The sequence below is a fragment of the Bacillus rossius genome, chromosome 1 (genome assembly GCF_032445375.1).
Source record: "Bacillus rossius redtenbacheri isolate Brsri chromosome 1, Brsri_v3, whole genome shotgun sequence".
NCBI classification, from domain to species: Eukaryota; Metazoa; Arthropoda; class Insecta; order Phasmatodea; family Bacillidae; genus Bacillus; species Bacillus rossius.
Genome location: NC_086330.1, coordinates 221,506,105 through 221,532,929, shown reverse-complemented (window position 1 = coordinate 221,532,929; position 26,825 = coordinate 221,506,105). Strand labels below are relative to the sequence as shown.

General features: G+C 38.0%; 1 protein-coding gene across 3 annotated transcripts in view; it reads right to left on the bottom strand.

Annotated features, from left to right (window-relative positions):
- The window catches only part of LOC134527313 (unconventional myosin-IXAa), a 651,966-nt gene that overhangs the window by 336,646 nt on the left and 288,495 nt on the right, over positions 1–26,825 (bottom strand). For all 3 annotated transcript variants that reach the window (XM_063359870.1, XM_063359869.1, XM_063359871.1), the window contains exon 7: positions 15,766–15,882. In XM_063359870.1, coding sequence (XP_063215940.1) covers positions 15,766–15,882 — 117 coding nt within the window. The remainder of the gene's footprint in view (positions 1–15,765; positions 15,883–26,825) is intronic.

Below are 26,825 nucleotides of genomic sequence, written 5' to 3'. Positions count from 1 at the left end.
AAATTATGGAATTTCAAGATGGCGGACCAATCTCAAAATCGTAGAAGTTTTTCATTTATTAAACTATCATTTTTAAATTTTAAAATGTTTCCCACATATCTAGATTATAGATTTTAAGATGGTGGCCATAACAAAAATTGCAACAGTTATAGAAGTCATGATGGAATCTATAACGAAATCTGCAATGTTTCCACAATCCAAAATTGTGACCATAACGAAAATTGCAATTTTTCTAGAATTCAAGATGGCGTCCATAACGAAAATTGCAATATTAGTGAGAAAACCATTCGATTCAAAGATGGCAGAATTTCCTAGAAAAAATGGTTAAAAAACAAAATGACTGTTCGAAGATGGAAACGAAGTTGCAGGTTAAAGGTCGTCAACATCATCCAATACCATAATTTCACAACCTAAGATGGCGACCATAACGAAAAGTGTAATGGTCCAAGATGGCCACCATGAAATCAGAGTTCGGTGGGCACTGGGATCGCACCCTGCACATTGTCGCAGGAGCCCCATACCTAAACTACTTATAGTGTCTATTTCCTGCTTGCAACATTATCATTCATATTCATCTTGCAAAAAGCACCTGAAAATAAACTCTGGTAATTTTTTTCGTAACTAGTCTGTAATAAAAATTTCCAGTAAAACATAAGTTGACATATCATTATTTTACGAATTGTAGTAAGTAACTTGTCATAATTTCATCATAGTTTAATCATTAAACAACATGTGAATACTTACCCTCCCACCAACTTTTTTATAAAGAAAAATCTGTTTGTACAATAACAACAATGTTTCCATCCAGATGAAGCGATGTTTGATTTAATTTTGAATAGTTATATTTAGTTGCGATCGGTCAGGTCTAAGCATACAGGCCCCATGGGTCAGGCATCTCGCTTCTGGATCGAGGGTAAATAATTAAATCAGTGGTGAGGGAGAATATGCATAATTACTTTCTAGTAACATACTCAGGGAATAAATAATTATAATCTTGAGCGAATATCGAATAATCAGTAGTATATAACAGTGATTCATGCTACAGGAGTAGTATTAAGGTGCAAGGTGATGGTCCCTCATCTTTGATTCCGACGTCTCAGTCGCTATCTTAAATTACATAGAACTTCAAACTCACCGCACGGCACCAATGTGGAATCTAGTATCTGGGAGTCTAGAACTTTCTGCCATTTTGTCTGTCATCTTGGATTCTAAAACTGTCTGTCATCTTTATGATGGTAATTTTGGTCCGAAATAGTGATTTATAATTTATTTGATTAAACATCGCATTAATTTAATATATTAACATAAAAATCTATGTCCATCTAAAAAAATTCACTTTGTTACAAAAATATAACATATTGCATGAGTTTTACTCTACTACAAGTAAAATTGAATCTTTAGATATTTTCGATTTCCGGATCGAGGTGGGAAGCCTCACCAATTCACAAAGGATCTCAATTACTTCGTTTACGAATATTCTCTACAAATAAGTGTCAGAATACACCATAGATTCAATATCTTAGGCATAGAAAATACCTCAAATAGGCATCTCATACAAATCCTAGAGATAGTAAGATCTATAGGCTCCAATTCGCGAACGTGGGTCACATCGAACAGATCGGGACTCCAATTAGCCATTTAAATCTTTTTCTAAGATGTCTTGCTGCTTGCAAATCCACACAAACTCACCAACGTTAGTTTTAAATTTTCGTGGATCTTTCTTCTAAGAGTGCAATACACTGTCTGAAGGTGTTCATCCTTTATGCCTTAGAGATTTATTTTCGTGATAGAATGAACAATTAAATGGTAATGACAAATAAGGTTCGATGAGATATCGAACAACTTTTAATTATTTCTGTTAGCCGTGAACGAATAACACATCTATGTGTGCAAAGTTTTGTTAAATATCTAGGCTATGGAAAATTTGACAATACTAAATGTAGAGTGGTGTTTGAAGCGAAATTATTCATCAAAGCCTTGAAGTTCGCATTTTAGAACTTTTGACCAAGATCTGTATGCAAGTGCTTTGTCAATCGTTTAAAATGTTTGCCATGGCCTTGGTTATATTAGTTGCCTTCGAGTTCATATGTGTGCCCCAAGCAAAATTCTTAAACACGTCGATGAATGCCAACATGTACTTGAAGCATTAATTCATTTGGCAAAGTCCACCATTAATAAATCATCAGAGTACATGCACTACAACTTTGCATCAAAGTGATTCCCATCTTGAAGGAACATGAAAGATGTGTGCAATTCAGTATGGAGACACTATCTCGTACAAGTGCCAATATTTTCTGCACTAAACAAACATAGCAGCAGTCATAGACGAACAACCAATTTGTTTGGGTCATCCCAGTACACATTGACGATGTTCTGAAAACTTTATAGCTTATTAAAACCTTTACCATGCACTTCAAGCTCACTAAATGATTTGCGAGAAGGTCAATGTTTTCATGACATATATTTATATAAGCAAATTTCTTGATCTTTATCACATAAATATACACGAGAAGCTTTATCAGCGTTTTGTGCTATTGTATATTCTTGTGCCTTGGGAAAAAATTCGTACTTACATGGAGTTTTATGTGTTTAATAATTTTCTTGCTTATATTTCCTGGTAAAAAGTTTATTTCTTCATCTCAGAGAATTAATTTATTATGTTTTCTGCTCACTCCATTAATTGTATAATTATTTCAGCTCGTGAAAGATCACACATATGGACGAACCATTGCATTATCTTGATGTCAAAGTTCATGCCATTTTTTCTTGTGCATTAATTAGGTATTTGTAAATTCCTATTTTTTCAAGCTGGTTCATATTTGCTTTTCTTTACAGTCGTCCTTCTTTCTATGTTCTTCAAGACTAGTGATATTTTGAATTCATCTTCTTGTTTCATTTAATGTGAAAGTTTGGCTCTTCTAGCAAGTACATAGTTTGCTTAGACATATTTAATAGGTAGCTCATGGAGATCACTGAATAAGTCCGATGTTGTACTGACTAAGAATAGAAAGCATTTACTTTATATATTGTATTCGCTCACATTACCTTTAACGGATTTCTTCCATACTTAAATCAATTAAATTCTTGGTGTATTAACAAAATCTTTATTTCGTTTGCACATCAGATAGTAAATCATTCAGACTATCTTGAAAAGTCCTCAAATCGTCGCATCTTGGTGTGTTCGATACATTGATCATGTCATAAATTCGACCTTTGGAGGCCTCCATGCACTGATCGAAGGCTACAAGGTAATAGGCCCTATTCATTCATTCTTCGTACTTTTTGCTTTTTAAAAAGTAGCAAATAGTATTTGAGAATTTCAGTCTCCAAGCATTAAGAACCGTATGCATTTCGGTTTCAGTACTAAGAGCATGACTTCTATGACCAAATGTATGTTTGACGAAAGCTGATCGAATCTTTGCCTGTACCTGCCCTTGACAATATCTAGTAATCCGTGCCAATTTTTACAATACAAATAGCTCATGTCTTTAAATTCCTGAAACATCATGTCAGTGTTTATGTGATTGTTGTAGGCGAGGTAGTAATAAAGTTCGTTCATGCAAAACAAAACAATGATTTCTGCATTGTTATGTAGCAAATGTGTCTGTATGCTGGTGTGTGTCTGACACAGGTAAACACAATCTACTTTTGCATATATTCCCATGGAAAAGTACTCTTGAATAAGACCTTGCTCTTCGCACACAATGGCATTTAAACACACATGGAAATGGCTTTTCTTTGCTAGGAGGCACCAAATCTGCATTGTCAGAATATTAAAAATATTTCAGGCATTCAGTCGATTGTATTATCATAGCCAAATGCCAGAACTTTAGCTGTTACATCAAATTACATTACAGGTACAATTTTTCGAAATGTAAACTGTTTGGTTCTTAGAATCTGCTCTGCTGATGTTACTGCACACCTCGAAATCTCTTACCCATCAGGAAAGAAAATCATCATCAGTTAACGAATTGGAATGTCGCAGTAGTTTTGGCATCGACAGATTCAGACAAATGTTAGAATACAGGGAATTTCTTCTGGAAACAGATCACCAAGCCCTTGTGTGGTTTGGGCCCATCCAAAACAGTTAGGAAAACTTGGTCGTTGGTTTGCTAAAATTTCTTCTCTTAAATTTCACATCCAACATATACGAGGTTCTCAAAACATTGCAGCGGACACCCTCTCTCGAATGTTCGAGAAACCCAACTATGAAACTCTTCCTAAGGTCAATCCAAATTTGTGCCATGTGCTCCTTACATAATTTTTTTTTGGCTTTTCAAGACTTTCAGTCTCACCAGCAATTGAAAAAATATATTTCCAGTATAATTAATCAAGTCAAAGTAGGTTCACCCCCAATATTTTATAAGTTTTCCAAAGACCTTTTGTACCGACGAACCTAACAGTGAAAATATTTTAAAACTGTTCTACCTAAAAATTTAAGCGATATGACTTTCCAATATTACCATTCATCACCCCTAGGTTCCCATTTAGGCATATAAACAATTGAAGGCATACATACAATTTCATTTCATTTGTGATGGCATGCACCATGACATTGCTGAAAGTGGTAAGCTGTTTAAGCTCTCCGAAAACTTGCCCGAAATAACTAGTTTGGATTCATGTCTTCTGAAGAGACATCCTCAATTGCCTTGCTGGGACCAGAAATTGTGAGTGATCTGAATCTGCGAGCATCAGCAGATGTGACTGAAACCTTTCTGAAAGGTTTTGGCTGCCAGCTACTGTGTCTGGGTCCCAAAGGCCTCTTATAATGAATGAGGACAAGGCCCGTGGTAATGGTAAAGACTGAGAATACCATCGATGTGGTCAGGATCACCCGGGTCTAAAGGGCTGTAAACTAACTGAGCTCTGCCCAGCGGTCGGAGGAGGTACCGAGGCAACTCTGAGGCCCTCCATCTTCCTGATACAGCCTAAACAGTTAGTTCTAGCCAAGGCTTTTGTGGTCGCCAACGGGGAAGTCCAGGCACGTCCAGGTCTTAATCGGTTGTAAGCCCACAGTGTGGAGGTACAGTGGGTCGGAGAATCATTTAAGTAGACGAGGTAGAACCAGTGGAGTGGCTTCGAAAAATGGCTGGATGGCTAGCTGTATGCGAACAGTCTATGCCCAATACAGACACTGAAGTTGGTAGTAGTATTAGAAGGATCTGTGAAAGTAAAAAGATCCCCATTGAGGTTTTCTCTAAGGCCCTGGATCTGTTTGGGTAGGTGGTGGTGGTGCTTCGATCACTTGGAGCAGACTCTAAGGCTTCCCTACCCCTCTGATAAGTCGATATGGTTAGCGATGACATTGCTCCAGTTACTAGCCTGGAGAGGTAGGAGAGGTTGATTAGGCCTCCACCAGACCACGGGTTCACAGGGTGATTGAGGGGTGTCAGTGTGATGTGGTAGATCGGGGTAGGAACTGGCAATGCTGATAAAGTCTATATGGCTAACGACACAGCCAACTATCTGGTTAGCTTAAAGTGGCAGGGGGCCAGTTGCTGACCAAGCTGGGATGGGTAGCCTCAGCCTCTGGTCATACCCGGACCTCTAACACCTTTCCTGATTGTGTATAAGGCGTGTTATGTATCCATGCTCGTGGGGGCCCTGAGACAGAAGGGGCTTTGGCCTAAGAAAGCAGGCTTAACAAAGAAAAACTAGGGGGGTGGGCTAAACCCCTATGGAACTAGGAATATGTATATGCATATGTCTTATAAAGTAGCTGAGCGACCTATGCAGAAAATTATCATCGAATTCGTAGGATTATTCTCTCAATACAAATGTGGTCCCATTATGCTTCTAGTATACATTGATGCATTTTACAATCTGGCTTATTCCTTTAAGAAAAGCTACAGCAACCACCACCATTTCTACTTTGCAGAACCAAATCTTTAATCATGTTGGCCTACCAGGCATTATCGTCTCCAATAACATATCGCAGTTAACATCCAAACTATTCAAAAACATGTGTTTTTTCCACAGTATCCAGCATGTCATCACATCCCTATATTACCCTAAACCATCGCATGTGGGGAGGATCAACGGAATATCCGTTCTGCACTTTTAGTGTACTTTGCGAATGCACAAGACAATTGGAACAGTAACCTGGTGTGGTTACAGATGGTATTCAATTATGCCTATCATGTAGGTCATAAAATAAACCCATTTCAACTCATGTTTACCTATCGGTAAAACACCCCTCTCTCCTATCTTCGGTCTTTGCAAGACCTTTTTTCCAGATGATCCAACAGACATTCGGGAGATTTGGAAGAAAGTCTATAAAAATCTCAATCTTGCTCATGAAACAAGTAGGAATGAGTATAATAAGAAATTGTCACCTAACCCTTACAGGGAAGGCGATCTTGTATACTAGGAAGGCTGTTGACAAGATGTCATCTAAGCTCTATTATTGCTAAATAGGCCCCTTACAGATCCAGCACTTTATGGCATCCATCATAGTGGCATTAGCAGATCCAAGTTCTGGGGAGTATGTGACATGAGCTCACATCTTCCACTTGAAGAAAATGTATCCTAATATTAAATATGTGTGTTTTTCTTTGCTCCTCAATAAATTAATTTTTCTAAACTTTGAGATGCCCAAAACTTCAAGATGTTATCCAACCACAAATCCTATGTTCTAGATTTAATTTCACACAAATCGATGGTAGAATCTATATAAATATTAGACTTAAGTTCGTAGTTTTAAGTGGCACTACTTTATAAGATATGTTTACCACCTCAGTGGGTAAGATTTGTTTATGTTAAGTTTTTGTACTTGATTATAGTTATTGTCTATCTAATTGTAGCCAGAGTAGTTATGTCTGTCTCTATTATACATACCCTGAGCTCTGTGTTTGAGCAAGGGTATGTGCCACCAATCAGTGCTTTCTTGGCACAATTTAATGTGTGTGTATATATATATATAAATTAATTTTTGACTGTAATTAGAGGGTCAGGTTTAATATTGTTCCTCCTTATGTACCATCTCGACTTAAATTTTATCCAGTCCTGTTAGACAGTGTCCCAGAGCTTCAGCCCGATGCACTATGGTTCCATGCAGAGCTAGCTGTCCGAATCCATTTTCTCTCGCTTCTTTGCACGAACCGGCATGTAATTTCTCCCAACCACCGTGTCTTCGGCTGACTGCCCAGCTCGGAGCTACAGCAGAGCTCAGCATGCTTTGTCACGGATGGCGGTAGAGTATTGGCTGGGCTCTGCGATTTTGGTAAGGCACACAGCTCCTGTTTTAGTGCTTCTGGAGCACCCCTCATGTGGTGTGTCTGTCTGCATGGCACATCGCACGCACACCACCGCACCCTACACCCCACAACCGCTCGGATTTTTGCTGTCTCTCTGAGAACTTGTGGTGAGAGCGATAACCTACTCTCTCTCCGCCTCTATACAGTCCCGTTTCCGGGTGATTCCATCACACCCATGCATCTCCAGATGCAAGCTGCCCTATTTAACGATCTGTGGGCCCTCTGTAGTAATAAGTTTTGTTTAATTTATCTTCCCACTAGGAAGCAACTTCTCCCAGAGCCCCTTCCTACATGCTCCACACACGACTGCTGCATTCTGGAGCACTATCTATTGGTGCCCACGCAAACATTTAGTAGGACCATGAGAACGTGTTTTTTGTTTGTACCCCTACCACATGGGGCCACTGGCCACTCAGGAAGCAGTTACTCCTCCCTAGGTCTTGTAGCTCCACACAAAATTTCTTTCCTCTACACCCCCTCTTTTTTTAAGCTCCCCGGGCACCTTAACTAGGTGATTCTTCCAGCCATCGCCAGGATTCGTCGGGTTAACTCCCTCTGGATCGCATGTGAAACTGTCTCCACTCTCCAGCTCTTCTGCGTTCTACTGCGTCTCTTGCACTAGAGAATTTCAATTATGCTATGTGAAATGTGGTCACGAATTGAAAAGGGTTATTGCTTCTTCTCTTCTACTCATATTGTTAGTTCTTAGTTTGGCCTACTGCTTCCATATCTCCGCTCCCGCAGAATGCTTCTCGGATGGATTATATACCACCGAACTTCCCCACATTCTGGTGAATAGTACCTACAACTCCGCTTATTTAGAGCCTTTTTCTAGTCATTCGTTGCCCCTAGCTTCTACTCTTTTACCCTAATCATTTTTTACTACTGTGCGAACATTTGTTTCACAGTGAAGTCTCAGTGATGGGTAGCAACCACAAGCCCCGCATTGAGTACTGTTTTTAGGTTCCACTTTTCGGGGAGCAGTCTCCATTTCACCTACTACCTCTTCAGGGCTGTCTCTTCTGCCTCCACTTCACGCTCGCAGGCAGATAAGTTAAAAACAAAAACTATAAGAAGTTTATACTACATTGTAAGTTCTATGTAAAGTATTCATGGACTTTCTACCATAGTGACAAGAAATAATTTATACAGAAGAGACAAAAACTAAAAGAGAACACAAAATTTAATTTAATTTTAATTTAAGATACTACTCGCAATTGTAATGATTATCAAAAATTCATCAACTGAATTATTGGTTAAATTTAAAGATAACAAATCCAAAGTAAAACTACAAGGTAAAGGTAAAGGAGGTTTGACCGGCCAATTTATAGCTTCTTGTAATTCCATGTTTGTTCTGTAACGATACTGTAAATTTAAAGTCACCATTGCCATATTATATATTGAACTAATGTTAACCAAAAAAACATCACTACTGCTTTCTCAAAAAAGAGAGAAACAAAGGATATATTAAAGCAAGAACCGATCAGTAATCAAATTCCCGGGGTTATTTTTTAATCTTCCCTAAATCGATTCACCAATACGCCCAAATTGATTTTCAGTGTAAATATTAGATTTATAATGCTCACCTCCGAGGTTGCGCCTATGATTTAATTTTGTTTCTTAAGTATCTATTAACCAGTACGTTTTTAGGCCCATGCTGTATCATGCGAAAATTTGTGAAAAGAAGACGGAGGTAGTGCAATTGCTCAATTTAAATTTTAAATGTCTTTAGTTTTAAGTGATAGTTTAAGCATATTCATGTGCAACCATCTTTTTTTTTTATATATTTATCAGTATAAATATAAGATTTATACTTCCCATGTTTATGAATGTTTAAAAAGGCTTTAAATGCATCTAGTATGAATAATTACTACTTAATTTGTTTAGCTCGGCTGCTCTTGATAATTTATGAATATAATATGTAGGTTTGCTCACATCCCTGTTGTGCTAAGGGTAAGTCTAATGTATAAGGTGGCTTTAGGTTTATTTAGTTACTTGGAATAAAATATATATTTTGCATGCCGCAAATAATAGCCACAACCCCTAGACGGGTATAGGGATTGTGGTGAGAGCAGGGACCACCGCAGTTTCCAATGTGTGCCTTTTTTGTCGAATGTGTGTCCAATGGGTCATTTTAGTCGAATGTGTGCCCAATGTTTTTCCTTCATTTATTGAATGTTTGTCCTATGTATGTCCTATTTTTGAATGTATGTCCGTTTTGTCGAATGTGTTTCCTGATGACGAAAGTGTGTTCAACTGTGCGTTCCTTTATCTTGAAAGTGTGCTTAATGTGTGTCTTTTTAGTTGACTGTGTGTCAAATGTATGTATATTTTTTGTCAAATGTGTGTTAAAATGTATGTTACTTTTGTTGACAGTGTGTTAAATGTGTGTCATTTTGGTCGAATGTGTGTCATAGATGATGGAAATGTGTCCAACGGTGTCTCCTTTTTGTCAAAAGTGTGACTTTTTCGTTATATGTGCGTTGCAAAATTGTAGTCGGGACAGAACAATTAAATAGCTCAAATCCTCTTAGTCTTGTAGTAAGCATAAAAATCTTTTCAGGGATTCTTGGTCCTAAAGTACGCATACAACTTGCTTAGTAAGTTGGTATATTTGCTTATAATAGATTATAACTATACTGTAGGTCTGGCAGTTCGGAGACTCTTGTCTTGTCTGCTTGAAATAGGTTATATTTGTTTGAAGAATTGACAAGTTTTGACGAAGAAGGCTTTGTGGTTTAGAGACACTAGAAGATATGCCTTACTTTGGTCAAAGCTTATTTTAAAGAAATTTCGAGCAATAAATCGACTAAGTCCTTGTGGTCGGAGCTATCATGGTTCGAATCACCTCGCATCCAATGGATTTGTATAAAAAAATTAATTTAATTTCTCTATAAGTCTCATAACAATGGTGGTTGGTAATGGAACATCAACCTTACGTGCATAAGAAAACATGATGCTGGTGCACTCTAGAAACACACAGCAAAAACAAAGATCATCCGAGATGGTGATTGCCAGAAAAAACAAGATGGCGGCTGTAAAATAATAGAAGATGGTAGCCTCCAGCAAACTAAAACCAGATGGTGGAATTCAAAATGACTGAAAGATCTAAAAACTAAAATTGCTGAATCCAAGATAGCAACCGTGGTCAGGATTCAAGATAGGTCCAAATTCAGGGCTAAATCAATGTCAAAGTCAATGTCAATGTCAATCAAGATGGTTTCCTTGACATAAAAATCCGATATGGCAGATTTGACATTACCATTCAATATGTCTGATGTGATGCTATAATTTAAAATGGAAGAGTCCAAAATGATATAACATTATCGAAAACCAAATGGCAGTATGTTCTTGACTACAAAATAGTGAAATCCAAGATGGCAGCTGGAGTCAAGAACGAGATGTCACCATAACAAAATGTGCAACTTAAAAGAGTGGCCGGGCATGATGTCATGATTCAAGATGCGGGAATGTTCTAGAATTCAATATTGTGAAACCCAAGATGGCAGACATGTCACCCAAAATAACTTCCAAGGTCAAGATCAAAGGTCACTGCCAAGGTCATCCAGATGGCCGCCATGATATCAAAATCCAAAATGGTGGACCCTCTCCGCTCCTGAACCATGAACCAGTAGCAGGAAATACTATTATATACTACACTTAAAAATCATTTTTAAGTATATGAAGCACACTAAGAGAGGCAGATGGAGGTCACCTGGCTAAGACGAAATATCTTGCAATGGTATTCGTCCCCTAATCGATCGCATTTTAATGGTGTCGATGTAGACCAGACGAGAGATGTGGGCGTAACATCTGCAATGAAAAATTCCTTTAACTCAGGCTGAATAAACTATTTGCTGCAAACATGAATGGATAAAGCTTAGAGAATGAGTACAAACTACCAGTTTATACCGAATGAAAGTTCCAAGATGTGTTCCACTGGACATGCTTCTCGGATTCGCGGAAGACTACAAGCACATAATCATTTATTTAAAACAAGGGTTCATACTGATTCCAGTCTATACACACATTAATAAATTATTCACTCTACAGAAAATCCGTAGGATGTTTCATTTCCACTTCAGTCTATCGAGTGGATGCTGTTTCACACCGAAGCATGCACAATCGAAAGTATCAAAAGCTGAAAAATTTAGAAAATGGTAAGGACATCGATGTACTTATCAGATTCTGGAACCTGGAAATGTATTCTGGTTTGTCTCAAAGCTAATGTATCAACCTTATAGAAAAGTCCATCTTCGCTACTGAGAAACCTAAAAATACATCATCGTTTGGGTTCAGACTGGAAGACAGTTCAATGCAGGAATGAGCCACCCAGTGTTGGGTAACAAAAATTACATAATGTAAAAATATTTTTAAACAGTGAAATCAACCCATACATGGACATGAACATGGACTTTCATAATGGTAGTTTTCTTCTCGCATATAAAATTTGCGGCAACTTCCAGCAAGCATACTATAGTTGCAGACAGTCACCAATAATAATAAGCCTAGACAATTTCAAGAACAAAGCTCTGAGGATGGTGATTATTGTTTCCTAACAGAGTGATAAAATGTATTAAACATCATCGATTTTAGGATCGAGATATCAATGGGAGGAAATATTCCTCCTAAAACTTATGGTTTTTGCCTGAAATTTTACGATCGACTTTCAATGTACAATTGTGGAGACAATATTGTGAAAATTATGACTTGATCACTAATGTGTGTTGGAATTTAGTTTAGTTATGAGCAAGCATTGCCAGCTTAAAGATTTACTTTAATCTGCTAGGTTTCCATAGACAAAAATGTTTCATGCTCAAGGTGATTTCCGTCTCCTAAGAAGACGACGGCAGTACTCGATCCCGCAACTTACAGCATCCTAATACTTTGAAACTATGGGACGAAAAAGGAAACTGGACTAACTATCGGTTGAGGTAATATTCCACTGCCTGGAGTGAGACTACGAAAAAATGTCATTTCATCAAATAAAAACCACACTTGAAGATTTTCCAACTGGATAATCGACAAGGCATCATGTAGGTTCCTGGGCTTGAGCAGAAGAAATGACTGAACAAGTTGTGCAAGATGGCCACTTAAATCGTCTAATTTTTGACTGACTATGGCTGTCTTTCTCCGGTGAAGGTTAGCACGATGTATGGGGAGCAACATCACATTTTCGAAAAGACTGGATGCGAATGTACCTGTGCCTGGAGCAATTTCCAAATATTGTGAAAATGGTTGTCTGAACTTGCAGTTTTGGTATATATAAATGTGGGCAACAGTTTGTATCTTCAGTTGTCGTGCAACCTGTAACAAAATGTTTTTGTTCCATCCTGTCAATGTGTACGTCAGTGTAAGACCTAGCTTCAGCAGTTTCGAGTACAGGTACTGGGATACCATATATCTACGCGCATATAAGGAACTCTGCGATGAGGCATTCAGCAGTGGCGGTTTTCGTACTTTCCTCTGTCCTACGAACCGACTCAGAGGTTGCTACATTACTGTGATCCTGTAAACTGTGTCGTCTATCTCGGGAGACCACATCACATACGATTCCCCCCAGCCAGCATCGAAAGAGTAGTCGTTTCATCTGCAAGTGAAACACCAAACTGTATCGGACAAGACGTGTTGCAACCCATTACGACCCACAATGCATCTGCATAGACATCCACGTGACAAAGGGGAAAATACGTCTCGTCGTTACTTTGACACTATTTCTGAGTTCCAAGAAGATGCACCTGAAGCCTGTAGCGAACCAACAAGCGCCGAGTCAATCATTCCGCAACTGTGGTAGTAGACATCGTCACCCATGTCTAACTGATCATCACCGAGATCAATGCTGAAGAAGACCAGTCGAATACATGTGTTTCTGTGCCCGAGACCAAAGAACAAGTGACCGAAGTCGATGAAGCAGTAACCATATTCGACGAGGCAGTAGATAGATTTTAAGAGTCAGTCCGTGCAGTTTCTATTAATTACACTGCTTTCTTAAATGATTAATGCCTTAACCTAATATGTATGTGAAAGTTGTATATTTTAATTGATAATTTTAAAAAATGTTGACTATGTGTTTTACTTATAAAGTTTTAGGGTACCAGTAAATAACCCTCTTAAAAACACATTTATTCAAACCAATAATTTACAAAATAGTCGTTGTTTTGTATTACATAATATATAAGTGACTGTGAGCATATTAGTGGAAACAAGACATTAAGGCCCTCAGTCCACCTCTAGCTAAGGTGTAGTGCAGATCAGCTGTCGTGTACCTACATGTACAGGAAGTTAGAGAATCATCATTGCCAAACTTTATGAATGGTGTACCATCACCATGAGAGTCACAGACGGCCACGGAGATCTTGGTCACTGGATCACTATCAATGGCTACAGTGACTTCAACGGGTGCGGTTTCGAGAGGAAACCTAGATGGATGTCAATTCGTCAGCTGAAGAGACTTTAATGTCTGCAGTGTCTTCATAAATTGTGACACAATTGTCAATTACAGTGCCAACTCAGACGACATCACCCTTGAAATATCCAGATCAGCTGTGTAAATACTGTGGAATGCCTTTCATTACAACATAAAGTTCTCGTCGCCATGAAAGCTGTGTAGGCACGAATTGTGTAAAAAGAACACTGTATCGGTGCGACAAGTGTAGTAAAAAATGTGCACATCATAGTTGCTTCATGTAAGTGTGACAAATGCAATAAAGTATTTTTACATTATAAAAGCCTGAGTAATCACAAGATATGGAAACGGATACAAAAAACCTGATAGTTACACTGAATACCATCAGATATAAACTTTACGTGAGTCGATCATCAACAAAAGTGAAGATGAAAATTGCCAAAACTTCAATAGTCAGATTTGTTTTAAATGGTGTATTTTAGCTAGAACTGTCGAAGAAAGTTATCCGAACAGTGTCGATGAGAGGTATTATACTTTGGTGGTCTGGACTATCCACTACCAAAATATCAGATAAAACATTTGAAAAAAAATATATCGTATTGTCAGTTAATATGTATAAACTAAAATAGAATAATAAGCAGGTCCAATTCGTGTAACTAAACAAGACAGAAACCACCATTTTGATTTGTTGCTTTTGACAAATGAAAGCTAAGCTTCACAATTCTGTTAAATAACAAACTTCCGATGTGTGAGACCACAGGTTACAAAACTTAAGCATTAGATTTATGTGTATAAAATGAACTTTAAGAATTTCGCTGGTTATCTTGCAAAACGGGTCTCAAAGGTATACGGTGTTTTGAACTACACATAATTAAATCTAGAGTTATAAGTTAACCGGAGGAGGCTATGCTTATGCTTATGTTATTGAAACATACTCTAAAAAATAACATTGTTTTTACATGTATATGTTTAGATAAAGTGAAGTAGAATTTATATAATAAAAAATATTTGTAAATAATGTGTTAAGTTTCTTACACTTCGAACCTAGACTTTTATTGTACTAATTTAAATTGAGGTGATATATGAGAAAATAAATTATAAATATTTTGAAACCTTAATAATAATTTTTTAATCAACGAATGATTGAAACAATCAATATTTTGCTAAGTAATTTTTTAATAATTTTTTTAATAATTTCCCATTTTTTGGTTACTAATAACATTTCCAATATGGAGACCAAAATGGTTGAGAATATTGTAGATTCTATGATCTGGTGATTAAAACTGCTGCCCTTAAGTAGGCAAAAGTAAACCAATATGGCAACAGCTAACTTTAGCAGACGACAAGCCAAGATGAAGGATCCAAGAAGACAACCATAACATCATTGTGGCTGTATCAATGTATGTATCTTGTTATTATTTGTTGGGGGAAAGGTCTGCTTGTGAACACCATAGGGGAAGGATTATTGGATTTTGCCCTCAACGGGTTTGAAACGAGAACTCCAGACTCGATGACGTGCGTTTTTATTAATTTTTAAAAATATTTTATATAATTTTTATTTTCAAAATTTTTTGGATGTAATCAAAATTTTTAAGATAGTGCACATGACGTCATAAAACATGGCGAAAAATATTTAATTAAAGATGGAGGATTGATCTAGAAATCAAGAAGGCAGAATACATAATGGCGTGCAGTTCTAGAATCCAAAATTGAGAAGTCTAAAGTGGTGGTTGAAGTCAAGGTCATCCAAATCGGTGGTCAATATCAAGATCAAAGTTCACGATGTCATCCAAGATGGCAGTTGTGATGTCATAACCCAAGATGACGGGCCTGTTACCTCGCATCTTAGTTCACTCCTGTAGTAGGACTGAATACTATCTACTTATCAGATCTACTACAATTTAGCCAGAAATAAAATAATTCTTATACCATTAATACTATAGAAATAAACAATATTTCATCGAACAAGCTCTTTAGTTTTAATATATAATTTTATTAATTAATAATAGTAAACAATTTAATAGGTAGAAAAATAATTAACGATTTCTTGCATAATATACAAAATAATTGAGCAGCTGTTGACTCAAGCAGTGCCAAACTAACCAAGACATGTCTTCCATGCTTGGAAACGAGCAGCATCCTCTGTCTCGTCTTGCCGAGTGTCTCCGAACTGCAGGTAGCGGAGGTTGTGGGGAGAGTAGCCCTCAAGGCTCAGTTTCACTGCAACAACACCACCAAAAGTCTCAGTTCTTCTTGCTAAAAGTTCCCATCTGGCATATAATTCTCTCAATGCAACAACAAGACCCTCAATGTTGCTTTCTGACAGCTTGCAAGTACAACTATATGTTTACGTGTGACAGCTACTTCATATTTTTGTTGAGACCTAATGCAACAAACAACAGCAAAAGCGAAAACAGCCTCACAGTTTGCAAGGGACACCAGAACCTTCCATTTACCAGCTAGCAAATCATGATGCAGTGTCTTACTCAATGAAACCATAACAAAAACTAAATCACAAGTTCCCCTTGCTCAGATTTTATAACGGACACCAGCAGTTTCCATTTGCCAGCACGCTCAAGACCATCCTGTCTCTCTCGAAACACCAAAAACACAAGCGTAAGTAATGCTTGCTTAAAATTGACAAAGGACAACAGGCTTTACTTAATTTAATAATTTTTCAAAGTTGTAGATTTATTTACATCATTATTTAGGAAATATGCCTTTGGTGGGCTAATCAGAGCCTTCCTATCTTCTTGTTTGTGCCGGCAGCAAGAAGACATTTATGAGTGTGACATCATCGCTAAACAAGAATCTTCCCTCCTTCCTCTGGTGGTCTGTACTACCTCCCCTCCTTTTCCCCTACTCCGGTCTTCTCTCTGTGCATGCGCTCTAGCGTCCGGTCGCCCTGGTAATTGCAACGGCTGTCTGACGTTCTTATTATTTCAAGTTCGAACAAGGCAACATGTAATTAATTGGTTAGCAGGTAGTTCTCCGTGTCTGACGTGTGTGGGCAGCACGAAGGTTAAGGTATGAGATTAACTTTAGGTTAGCCTTTTTCTAAATTGGTTTTCGGATTGCCTTTGGAAATTTTGTTTGACTTATCATTACTTATAACGGGTAGGAATCATTTGTGTGCAATAATGTAGCACAGTCGTTTTGATTGACTGTGTTTCCTTTGGGCTTTGCCCAGTATTATCAATTTTTTAGATCAACTTTAATGTTCACGAGTGGTCGGTGCATGGCACTCTCTATGTAAAAGGAGTTAAAATAAACGTTACAAGGAGTTCAATGCTTTAATGTAACTGTGTATGTGTAGCATTTACCGATGCCGCGGGGTCGTAAAATATGTAGTGTAAGTAATTTAATTGATTTATCGTATTGCAGTTTGTACTGCACGGAGTAGAGTATTATGTATGTACTTACGAAGGTTCGTGAATCCATGACATGGTTAGGTGAGGTTAGGTCGTCATGTGCAAAGTTTGTTGTAACCTTTGTCAGATGCGGTAATTGTATCAGGCTTCTCCCTTTTGGTATAAATCTTGTCCAGTGTATTAATTGCTCTTGATATCGCTCTTGCATAGTTGCGATCGTATGTATGAATCTTTAGCAATTTACGGCTCAAAAAGGTTAGTCATTGCTATTTGGACTGTACTCACGACTTTTATTTAGTGCTGTTAAGGGGCCCGCCTCGTCAGGGGTGTATGTGTGTTAGTGAGGTGGGATGATAAGTGCGACGCTCGTTAGTGCTTCCAGCGCGGTATAGCCTCTAAGCGCAAGTCTCTGAACTGGCGCGCAGTCTTCTCGTCGGCACAGGATAACTGTGAAATTTGAGCGGTGACCGTAACATTATATGGCGGATAAATGAAGATAAAGGTGTTATGCAAGCCCCTTAAGTGCTTTCAAGAATCTGTACTGATTGTTTTATGCCTAAAAATTACTCTGGAAACACGCGTTTTAGGAATTTTAATGCTTCTAAAAATACAGTTTAAAAACTTAATCCGAAATTAAAAGTACTTTTCAGCCCTCAACGAACTCTTAAATTCTATTCGTAAATAGGCCCCACTCGGATATCTTGAGTAGTTTTGAAATCGCGTTGTTTTTCCTGAAGCTCTGCTCACCGTATGTGTGCCCAGGTAGGCGGGCCCCTTAAGCTTTAATTGTTTGATCATGATATGCAGCAAACTTTATTGTATTGTATGAATTGTTCAGTATATTGCATCTGCATGATTTAAAGAATAGTCATTGCTATTGCTACTGTACTCACGAGTTCTTTTGCAGTTACGCCTTAATTGTTTTCGGTCGTTATTTTCTTAAACTTTGTACCTTTATGTGCTTACTTCCGATTTTTCGCTGTCAGTTTCATAGTTGCATGTTACTTGTTTTGAACAAATACATTTGTTGAAAGAAATTGTGTAAATCCTTTGGAAGGTATTAATTTTGTAAGAGTTCACATGTCCTTCATTAGGCACCTTGCTAATGATAATGTTCTATTGCAGGTTTCTATTAAATTAATTGGTAAATACTTGTACTTCCCCGAGGTTGGTACAAATTCTGCGCAAATCTGCTGGCTTGTGTGTCTAATTCTTTGTTTGTCTTTGTTTCATGTGAACACGAGTTTAACAGTGACCATGTCCATTTGTTGGGTCTACACAGTCAGCAAGGTTGAGTTGCTAGCCTTTTTTATCTGACGTGGGCGTGGCTAGCGAGGAGCGCAATACGGTGCAAGATCTAAGGCGAAAGGCGGTTCAGTTTCTCCACGCGGAGCTGTCCGTACCGCCTTCGCAGGAAGCAACATCTGTGAGTCCAAGCGTTCCTCCTTTCTTCAGTCAAAAGTTATTTCTAAAATCCCTGCAGGGGTTGCCAAAGTTGTCATCTGGGGAGCCTCATGCGGTCTTGGATTTTATGATTGCTGCCAGAAAATTGTGTGAACTCATGTTAGTGAGCGAAGCAGATTTTGTCCACTCGCTTCTTACGAAGTGTACTGATTATTTTCTACAGTTATTGTGTGATTTCATTAGGGTGCACGGTAAATTTGATGACTTTGCGAAGTCCGTGTTGGACTATGCTTGTCCTCCGCGGGTGAGAGAAAAGTGCAAGGCTGATCTCGTTTATTGTCAATCAGGTTAATGACCTCATAGTATTTGACCCATTTCCCATGCCGATGGTTGAGAGTGCTTTGCAGCATCTTAGTTGTGCCCAGAATTTCACTATTGTGGACCTGAAGTCTAGTTTCCATTAGGTGCTAATACATCCTGAGTGTAGGAAATATGTGGTCTTTTCCACCCCATGGGGTCATTTTGAGTATAATAGGGTACCTATGGGTTCCTCATTTGGGTCACAGGCATTGTCTCGAGTGCTGGAACATATACTGGGTGACATCAAATTTCAGTTTGTGTTCAACTATATAGATATCATTATTATTTATAGTAATTCCTGGGATGAGCACCTGGATCATGTTCGACAGGATTTTGACAGACTTCAATTGGCAGGTCTTACTGTCAACCCGAATAAGATTTCCCTGGGTAAAATACATGTTAAAGTTTTGGGTTATTTGATTTCTTCTGGAGAACTGTTGATGGATCCTGATAAGGTTGCTCCTATACTTAATTTTCCGCGCCCAAAAAATATGAAGGGTGTTTTGGGTTACTACCAGTGGCGAGGCGTGAGGTTTACATGAGGGGAAGCAACAACTCTGTTCACCCCAAAACATAGGGGTGGTGGGGGGGCCCTCCCCCGGGAAAATATGGATTTCAAGGTACAAAAGGGTGCTATTTAAGAAGTTTTCTTAACTGAACATTGACTATTGCACAAGTAGAAAAATTGACATTTTTTTTAAGTTATAGATTATTTTTGAAAAATGTTTGACTAACATTATTCTGATAGTAAAATACCTACTCTACATTACTTATATACTAAGTGGGAGTGTAGTATCATCGATATCTGGTACAAAATATATAAACAGACAACACATGGCAAAGTAAGTACTTAAAATAAAGAGAATAACCCCATAAAAATGTACTAGAATAGTAAAAATTAAATCGCGGTATTTTTCGTACCAACACAAAAGAAATTATCTTCATACGTGATCAGAAACTCTGTTAACTGGTACGTGTACCAAGAAACTGGCACGTCAATCATTCCTCAAACGCCACCTCCCCACCTGCCGTGCCTAACTGTAGCGGACATAGCCGAAGCAGTCGGCGGAAGAATTCCACCATCTGCTTCGGCCATGTTCGCTTCAGTTCGGCAAGAAAGCGTTACCTTCGTAGCTTCTACCACGTATTTTTACAGCCAATCCCCTCCTCGAACCTTTGTACCATGCCACCCCCCTTCCGAAAGGAAACTACTGCGGCAGCCTTCCTGCTGAAAGCGGTCCTACCAGCGCTTCTAAACCTGGCAACGCTTCTAAAACAGCATGTTTTGTGTGTCAACGAGTTCTTTTCTTATAACACACAGCGCATACACAGTATTGGGTCCCAAGAAGATAGTGTAAAAAATACATACACCTAACTGCACGAGCCAAAGTAAAATACTATTATGAATAAAATATTTATTTAAAAAATACAATGTCTGGAAACTGCCGGGCAAGCACTGCTTGCCTTGCTTGCCCTGACGAGACGCCACTGGTTACTACGCCCATTTTGTCAAAGATTTTTCTGTTCACGCGGCTCCTTTGAATCTTCTGAAGCGAAAAGGTCAAAAATTCGAGTGGGGTGAAGATCAAGAATCGGCGTTCAAAATTCTCAAGAGTAAGCTCGCCTCTCCTCCAGTTCTCATATTACCTGACATTTCTAAGCATTTTGCATTGCAACTGTATGCCTCATTATTGACTCTGGGAGCATTTTTGGGACAAATGGAAGAGGGTAGGTTGAGGCCCATTGCGTATGCCAGTCGGGCGCTCACAGTTTCTGAGTGCAAGCTTAGTGCTTATGAAAAGGAAGGTCTTGCATGCATTTATGATATGGAAAAGTTTCAAACCTATTTGGATTGTTCTGAATTTGATTTATATTCTGACAACCAGGCTCTGACATGGCTCTTGAACCACCCTGATCAACTGGGCAGAATTGGTAGATGGGTGTTGAAAAACATTGAAGAAGATTGCTTTACATTCTGCATGGCCATCTCTAATTGAGAATGTTAAGAATTATGTGTAGAAATGTTCATAATGTCAGCTTTGTAAGCCTCCCTGTGAAGCTAACTTGGGCTTGCATGCTGCTAGTTTGCCTGAAGCCTCTTGGAATATTGCGCACTTGGATGTGTTCGGTCCTCTAGTAAGGTCCAAAAAGGGTAATGTGTGCATTTTGATTTTATTAGATATTTTTTTCAAAATTTGTGTTTTTCCTTCCTATGAGAAATCTGAAAGCCTCTACTGTGGTGAAAGTTTTGACATCCCGGGTTTGGAAGCTCTTTGGGGCTCCTTGTTTTCAAACTTCGGATAATGCCAAGTATTTTCAGTCAGTGGCATATAAGAATATCTGTTTAGAATGGGCAATTCGACCAATTTGCAGTACTTCATATTTTCCCAAGGGTAACAAGGTAGAACGATTTAATCGTAACCTTAAGTCTTGTCTAACAATATTTTATAATAAGGACCACACCCAATGGGATGAGGATCTGGACTTTATTAATCTGGGTTTCAATGCTGCTGAGCATGGGTCAATAGGGTTCCCTTATTCCCTGCCCTTCCTTGGTAGGCATCTTGCACATCCTCTGCTCAATGAGTGAGGCATCCCTTCTCCTTCACTCCCGCTAGATGATGCTTCCCGCGAAGAGCTTTTTGCAGCAGTGGTTTCTAATTTAAAACGGGCTCAAGCGATTGTAGCAAGGCGTTATGATGCTTCACATGAACAGCACAGTTTTCACCCAGGATACTTGGTTTGTTGCAGGAATTAGGAATTATGTGCTGCCTGATGTTGTGGCTAAGGTCAGTAGTAAGCTGGTACCTCGTTTTGTTGGGCCATTTGTCATAAAGAAGTTTTTAGGTAATAATACTGTGTTTCTTGTAAATAAAGATAGCAAGGTATTTCGAAAAGCTCACACTAGTCAGATAAAAATATTTGTTAAATAGTTTGTTACAATGGTTCTATTTATCTAAAATTAATTCATTTTGGATTGTTGATTTATTATGTGGGAAAGGGCTACTTTCTCTGTTTAGCAATTCTCACAAGTAATGATATTGTGTATGCTTGAAACATATTTAGTCAGGAGATTTGTGTATTTCTGTCAGTGTCATGGTTTAGTTTTAACTGGTTAGGTTAGAATGGTTGTTAGTGTTCATAATCTTGTTGAGATGCGATTTTGATATTTTGTTATTGAATTTTTGATACGATAGGTAAGCATGCTCTTCTCCCAGTGTTTTACCCTTGTTTCCAATGCCTATAACCTGATTCCCATTCTTGATATGGATCGCTGTGCTGTAAGATGTTTAGTTGTTCCATGGAACCGGATGTAAATGGATGCTGCATCATTGAAGAAGAGGATTTTGGACTCCCTTGCTGCCGACACCACCTTCGTCTAGACCGAAGGACGCTCTGGAGGACGGATACGACTGAACCCTGCTTGCTGTGGTGCTCATCAGCGGTTGACGAACTTCTAGGTGCTCTTTGTCTGGTGCTACTTTGTTTCTGTCTGCAGCGAAGTAACCTCTTCTCTATTCTTCTGGACTTCGTCAGCTCTATTCTTCCCTTTGTAAGCATGCTACGCTTAATCTTCATTGGACGACGGACTTCGACTTGGGAGAGCTGAGTGTATAACTATGAGGCTAGGAGTGGTGGAATGTCAAGAGGGAGGATTTTAGGGTGTCAAACCCTAGTAAGGGTTTTAAGGGTGAGTGGTTGTGCCATCAGCAAGAAGACATTTATGAGTGTGACGCCATCGCTAAACAAGAATCTTCCCTCCTTCCTCCTCTCCTTCTTATTGCCCCCTCACTGGTGACATGTACTACCTCCCCTCCTTTTCCCCTACTCCGGTCTTCTCTCTGTGCATGCGCTCTAGCGTCCGGTCACCCTGGTATTTGCAACGGCTGTCTGACGTTCTTATTATTTCAGTTTCGAACGAGACAACATGTAATTAATTGGGTAGCAGGTAGTTCTCTGTGTCCGATGTGTGTGGGCAGCACGAAGGTTAGGGTATGTAATTAACTTTGGATTAGCCTTTTTCTAAATTGGTTTTCGGATTGCCTATGGAAATTTTGTTTGGCTTATCAATATTTATAACGGGTAGGAATCATTTGTGTGCAATAATGTAGCCCAGTTGTTTTGATTGGCTGTGTTGCCTTTGGGCTTTGCCTAGTATTATCAATTTTTTAGATCAACTTTAATGTTCACGAGTGGTCGGTGCATGGCACTCTCTATGTAAAAGGAGTTAAAATAAACGTTACAAGGAGTTCAATGCTTTAATGTAACTGTGTATGTGTAGCATTTACCGACGCCGCGGGGTCGTAAAATATGAAATGTTAGTAATTTAATGGTTATATTGTATTGCAGGTTGTACTGCACGGAGTAGAGTATTGTGATTGTACTTACGAAGGTTCGTGAATCTATGACATGGTTAGGTGAGGTTAGGTCGTCATGTGCAAAGTTTGTTGTAACCTTTGTCAGATGCGGTAATTGTATCAGGCTTCTTCCTTTTGGTATAAATCTTGTCCAGTGTATTAATTGCTCTTGATATCGCTCTTGCATAATTGCGATCGTATGTATGAATCTTTAGCAATTTACGGCTTAAAAAGGTTAGTCATTGCTATTTGGACTGTACTCACGACTTTTATTTAGTGCTGTAAAGCTTTAATTGTTTGATCATGATATGCAGGAAACTTTATTGTATTGTATGAATTGTTCAGTATATTGCATCTGCATGATTTAAAGGTTAGTCTTTGCTATTGCTACTGTGCTCACGAGTTCTTGTGGAGTTACGCCTTAATGTTTTTGGTCGTTATTTTCATAAACTTTGTACCTTTATGTGCTTACTTCCGACTTTTTGCTGTCAATTTCATAGTTGCATGTTACTTGTTTTGAACAAATAAATTTGTTGAACGAAATTGTGTAAATCCTTTGGAAAGTATTAATTTTGTAAGAGTTCGCATGTCCTTCATTAGGCACCTTGCTAATGATAATGTTCTAATGCAGGTTTTTATAAAATATATTGGTAAATACTTTTACTTCCCCGAGGTTGGTACAGGTTGGCTGGGCTTTTTGCCAATCAGGGGCGATTTGTCTAATGTTGGCTGTGGAGCTATGTTGTGAGGATTTCTAAAGAGTGGATTCCATATTTTGCTTAATTTGTCGACCGAAATGTTGGTGAATTATTTGCCAAGGACACGACTAAACCCAGAAGCCACGCTACTTCAGTAAAATCAGTTTATTTTAAATTTTTAATGTAAAAAAGCACAGAGAATTCCGTGGAAGGAGTTTTTGAAGTGAAAACTTCTTTAGTGGCGTTGAGCGATTTTTGGTAGGGACCAAACTTATGGGTTCGCGTCATCGACATGATAAGGACGTGTTGCGCCAGACTGGCGATGCGCAGCGGCCTATATAAATGTATACGCATATATAAACTAATACTTTGTATATACTAGACTGTATCATGTTCGTGGAAGACTCTTTTTGGATTGTCAGAGTAAACTTTATGATAGTGAAACTATCCTTGCATATACGTTGTAAATATTAATAGTTATAACTTTAAAAATACCTATAATTTATTATTCTGGAATATTGTGTTGGGACGAACATGGCGTCAAATATATTTATTATTTTGTTGGTTCTCCAAAGCATTACGAACATGGAGCTATTTTTTTTAGGAATTTGTAACTAAAAGTTACATTCCAATGGATACATAAAACAGAATTACTTTGAAATATTTAAAAACACATTTTATAGCACTAACTATATGAACGATTATTTGTTTTTTCTTAAACCACAGAAATCCGTCTTTAAATACATTCTAAAAGCAAACTTTAACTTTATTGAGCTGATTCAACATTTAACATAAAACTGAAAAAGTTCTTAAAATTCTGTTTGGGACTTGAGTTTGGTCCAGTTATTTTATTGAAACACTTCCCATCTTGTAATAATTAAACAGTTAATACTTAAACGTTTATACACGTTATAAGTTATGCTTCTGTGGCATTACTAAAATATCAAACTGAAAAATTTGGAAAAAATATTAAAACACTAAGTTTATGTTTGTTTATACGTTTTTGTTTTTAAAAAAATAAAAATTAAGTCTGTAAACAGTTACTATGTTCCTATAAAGAAACCTCAATGAGCTAATTCAACATAATTATTAGTAGTAGGGCGAAGCTGGACCGGCGCCAGGTACCAGGATGTGGATAGTGGATGGAATCTATAACCGACCGCCACCTGACGTCACGGCCGGCATATTCGATGACCGATGATATTGACCTTTGACTTGACCTTCTTGATCTTGATCTCTGCGGACATTTTGCTTTCCGCCATCTTGAAATTAAGTACGCTACACAAATACATTGCAGTTTACGTTATGGTAGAACCTTCCGCCTTTTTAAACTCTGATGTCACGTCCACCATTTTTGATGACTTCACAGACACCTTCTTACATTCTGATGTCACATCCGCCATATTGTATTCGTCTACTGGAGACCATCAACTTTAATTACATCACAGTCACCATGATAATTTTTGTCCTGCTGAAAGTCGCCATTTTAGATGATGTAATGTCCGCCACATGCATATAAGGTCGTTGTTACTTACCTACCAATTTTGTTATGATCTTTCAAATAAAATTTACATTTTTTTTACAACACAAAATTCAATTTAAGTCAGTTGAATCTAGAGGCTAGAAAAACATACGCCTTTGACCACATGGTCATCGAGACATTTCTCAGACTGTGAATTACATAAGGTATACAAAAATAATACACATATTCGAACTTGTAGATTTTTCATTATAAAAGAATAAAAAATTCACCTGTTCGAGACCAACACACCATCTTTGTTTATAATACATCTTACTAGGAGCGGTAGTGTTACATAGTCCACACATCGTTTACTAGAGGGTGCTGCCGTCATATTTTTTAATACTTGCTAATGGGTAAGCTAGTGCACATAGTCTGCTAGAAGGCACTGCCGCCATATTGGTTTAATTTTTACCCGCTAGAGTTCAGTAGTATTTACTTCCGTGGCATCCGCTTTCATGTCGTCCATCTTGACAGCAATCTTTAAAATCTGTTATTATTAATCTTGATGTTCGGAAAATATCGAATAAATTATCCAAAAAATGACCTATTAATGTACTTACTAATTAAATATATTTTCGTCCTTCGTTCGGTCCCTAGACGATGCAAAAAATAATAATTTTAGGTAAAAAATATTTATTAATTTAATATGTTAAAAAGGCCTAAAAACAGCTTATATTTCCATTGAAAAGTGTGCAGTAAGGTGGTGATGTAATATTTGTCAACTTCTTAAAAAAAGACCAAATCCCTGAAAAATTTTTTACACTTACTACAAGACCAAGAGGTTCTAAACTATTATATATTCAGTCCTGACTACAGACTTGACTACGCAAATTTTCATCGAAATGCTCGTGCAATCGACAAAAAGGACATACATACATAGTTGGACACACTTCCACCATCTAGGACATATTCGACAAAATAGGATAAACACAATTATACACTGTCATTATCTAGAACACATATTCGACAGAAAAGACACACAGTAAGACACACATTCATCATCTAGGACACATTTGGACACACGTTCATCAAAAACACACAATGAACACAAGTCAATTGAAAAAGACACAGTCTCATTTAAGATACAAAATCAATAGAAACGGACACATATTAGATACACAACCGACAAAAAGAGACACAAAGTAGGATACGCTTTTATAATCGAGGATACACATACGACAAAAATGGCATACAGTTGGGCACACATCCAATACAAGTTGGACACACTTTGGCCATCTAGGACACACTCGACAAAACTGGTCACACAGACACACTTTCGTCATCTAGGACACATATTTGACAAAAAGGTTACACAGTTAGATACTCATTCGTTATCAAGTACAAACATTTGGAAACACATTTGTCAACAAAGGACACACACTTAACACACATTCAATAAAAATCTACAAATTTTCGTCATTTAGGACACACATTAAAAAAAAAAGGACAC